Below are 2355 nucleotides of genomic sequence, written 5' to 3' on the forward strand. Positions count from 1 at the left end.
GACAGACAAACGGATTAAGTCGATTAGATCGACCCCAGTACGCAACTGGTACTTAATTTATCGACCCTGAAAGTATGAAAGGCAAAATCGACTTCGGCAGATTTTGAACTCAGAACGTAAAGACGGATGAAATACCGCTAAGCATTTCGCCCGGCGTGTTAACGTTTCCTATTTCTTTATTGCCCACAAGGGGCTAAACATAGATGGGACAAACAAGGACAGACAAACGGATTAAGTCGATTACATCGGCTCCAGTGCGTAACTTGTACTTAATTTATCGATCCCGAAAGGATGAAAGGCAAAGTCAACCTCGGCAGAATTTGAATTCAGAACGTAGCGGCAGACAAAATACCAGTAAGCATTCCGCCCGGCGTGCTAACGTTTCTGCCAGCTCGCCACCTTTTTTTGCTATTTCTGGCTGGTTGTATGATCATGTAAAGGCTCGCTGTTTGTGGTATCACTGTCAAGAATTTTGCATGTCTATTGTGGAATCTAGAGTTTTTCTCTTGATAACTTTGTTATTCATTTACAGATATAGGCTGCATGAATGTGTAATAAAACTGACTTCCCAATGACTTGGCTTTGGTATTATCATTCTAAGAGTGGATGCATGCTTCATAAAAGGGATCTAGGGATTTGTTTCTCAGAGTTTCAAAAAATGGTATAACTATCAGTGGTCAACCTACATTAGAAAGAGACCATCTGTTATTAGTATCGTAATTGTTATGTAATTAGGAATATTTGATTATGATAATGAAGACTTTCATTTTACTGTTTTTATTCTAGGCTGAATGGCCATCAAACGCTCTGTGTGTGATGGAAACTTTCTATAAGAAGTTTACCAGTTTGTTAAACATGTCCTCCGACCAATGCATGTCAACACCTTCTGAGACAGCTCTCAAGGTAAGATTTCACAAGTTACAGGTTGGTCCTTCATTAAATCATCAACTTTACAATACCGCTACAGCTTCATGATCTTATCACCATCGCTTTTGTATTTTATTCCTATCTTGGCTGTGGTTGCGGTGGAGGCACAATGGCCCAGTGGTTAGGGCAGCGGACTCGCGGTTTCGATTCCCAGACCGGGCATTGTGAGTGTTTATTGAGCGAAAACACCTAAAGCTCCACGAGGCTCCAGCAGGGGATGGTGGCAAACCCTGCTGTACTCTTCCACCACAACTTTCTCTCACTCTTTCTTCCCGTTTCTGTTGTGCCTATAATTCAAAGGGTCAGCCTTGTCACACTGTGTCACGCTGAATATTCCCGAGAACTACGTTAAGGGTACACGTGTCTGTGGAGTGCTCAGCCACTTCGTTAATTTCACGAGCAGGCTGTTCCGTTGATCGGATCAACTGGAACCCTCGACGTCGTAAGCGACAGAGTGCCAACAACAAATAGCTGTGGTTGCTATGATCTGAGCTCTTCTCCAGATTTATTGTCTACCTGTTCAAGTTGAAGGACCATATCTTCTGCAAGACGTTCTATCTTTCTACAGTAGGATCCGTCGGCAGCAGCCACCCTCAGTGCATCTTTCAATCGAAGGTTGAGGGAATACCTGTTGCCCTAACTACTGTAATTCATTTTCCTCCTTGAACCGTTTTTGTGGTTTGAGAATTTCCTTTTCCAAGGCCACGTTGCTATCTTGAAGTTCAACCACTTGCATTTTGTGTGGATTTTCTTCTGTTGATTGCTAGCCAAGGTCCACAAAGTGTAGAGTGGCTCCCCTTCAGTCACAAACACCTGATCTTTAGTCTTCTCGGCCATTGCCACATCTCCTTTGCCCATTTAATTTTGCCATGTCAACACCACTCCCTCATGTGCTTTAGCCTGTCATCTGAGGTGCTACATCAGAGTGTAATATTTAGGGGCTGAGTGAGGGGCCAGTGATGCCTGTCCACTCTACCACTTAAGGGTCCGAGCCCCTTTGATATTACCTCTTCTCAGAGCTCCCTACACTTCTGCTGCCGTCTTTCCTTAACTTTGTCTCCTTCAGTATTTCCAGATTATTATTATTATTATTATTATTATTATGTCGACTTTGCCTTTCATCCGTTTGGGGGGGTCAATAAAATATGTACCTGTTGGGTACTGGGGTTAATTACATCGACCTACCCCATTCCCCCAAACTTGGTGGCATGGCTGTGTGGTAAGAAGTTTGCTTCCCAACGACATGGTTCCGAGTTCAGTCCCACTGTGTGGCATGTTGGGCAAGTGTCTTCCACTATAGTCTCAGGCTGACCAAAGCCTTGTGAGTGGATTTGGTAGACAGAAACTAAAAGAAGCCCATCATGTGTGTGTATGTATGTATATATGTGTGTATCTGTGTTTGTCCCCCTACCTTCGCTTGACAACCGA

At 43.6% G+C, this 2355-nt stretch overlaps 1 protein-coding gene across 1 annotated transcript in view; it reads left to right on the plus strand.

The window, feature by feature from the left end:
* Positions 1 to 2355, plus strand: part of LOC106868228 (kinetochore-associated protein 1) — a 44148-nt gene that overhangs the window by 20109 nt on the left and 21684 nt on the right. The window contains exon 21 of the mRNA XM_014913394.2: positions 787 to 903. Within this exon, the coding sequence (XP_014768880.1) occupies positions 787 to 903 (117 nt within the window). The remainder of the gene's footprint in view (positions 1 to 786; positions 904 to 2355) is intronic.

This window comes from Octopus bimaculoides, chromosome 4 (assembly GCF_001194135.2).
Source record: "Octopus bimaculoides isolate UCB-OBI-ISO-001 chromosome 4, ASM119413v2, whole genome shotgun sequence".
In the NCBI taxonomy this organism is placed as follows: domain Eukaryota; kingdom Metazoa; phylum Mollusca; class Cephalopoda; order Octopoda; family Octopodidae; genus Octopus; species Octopus bimaculoides.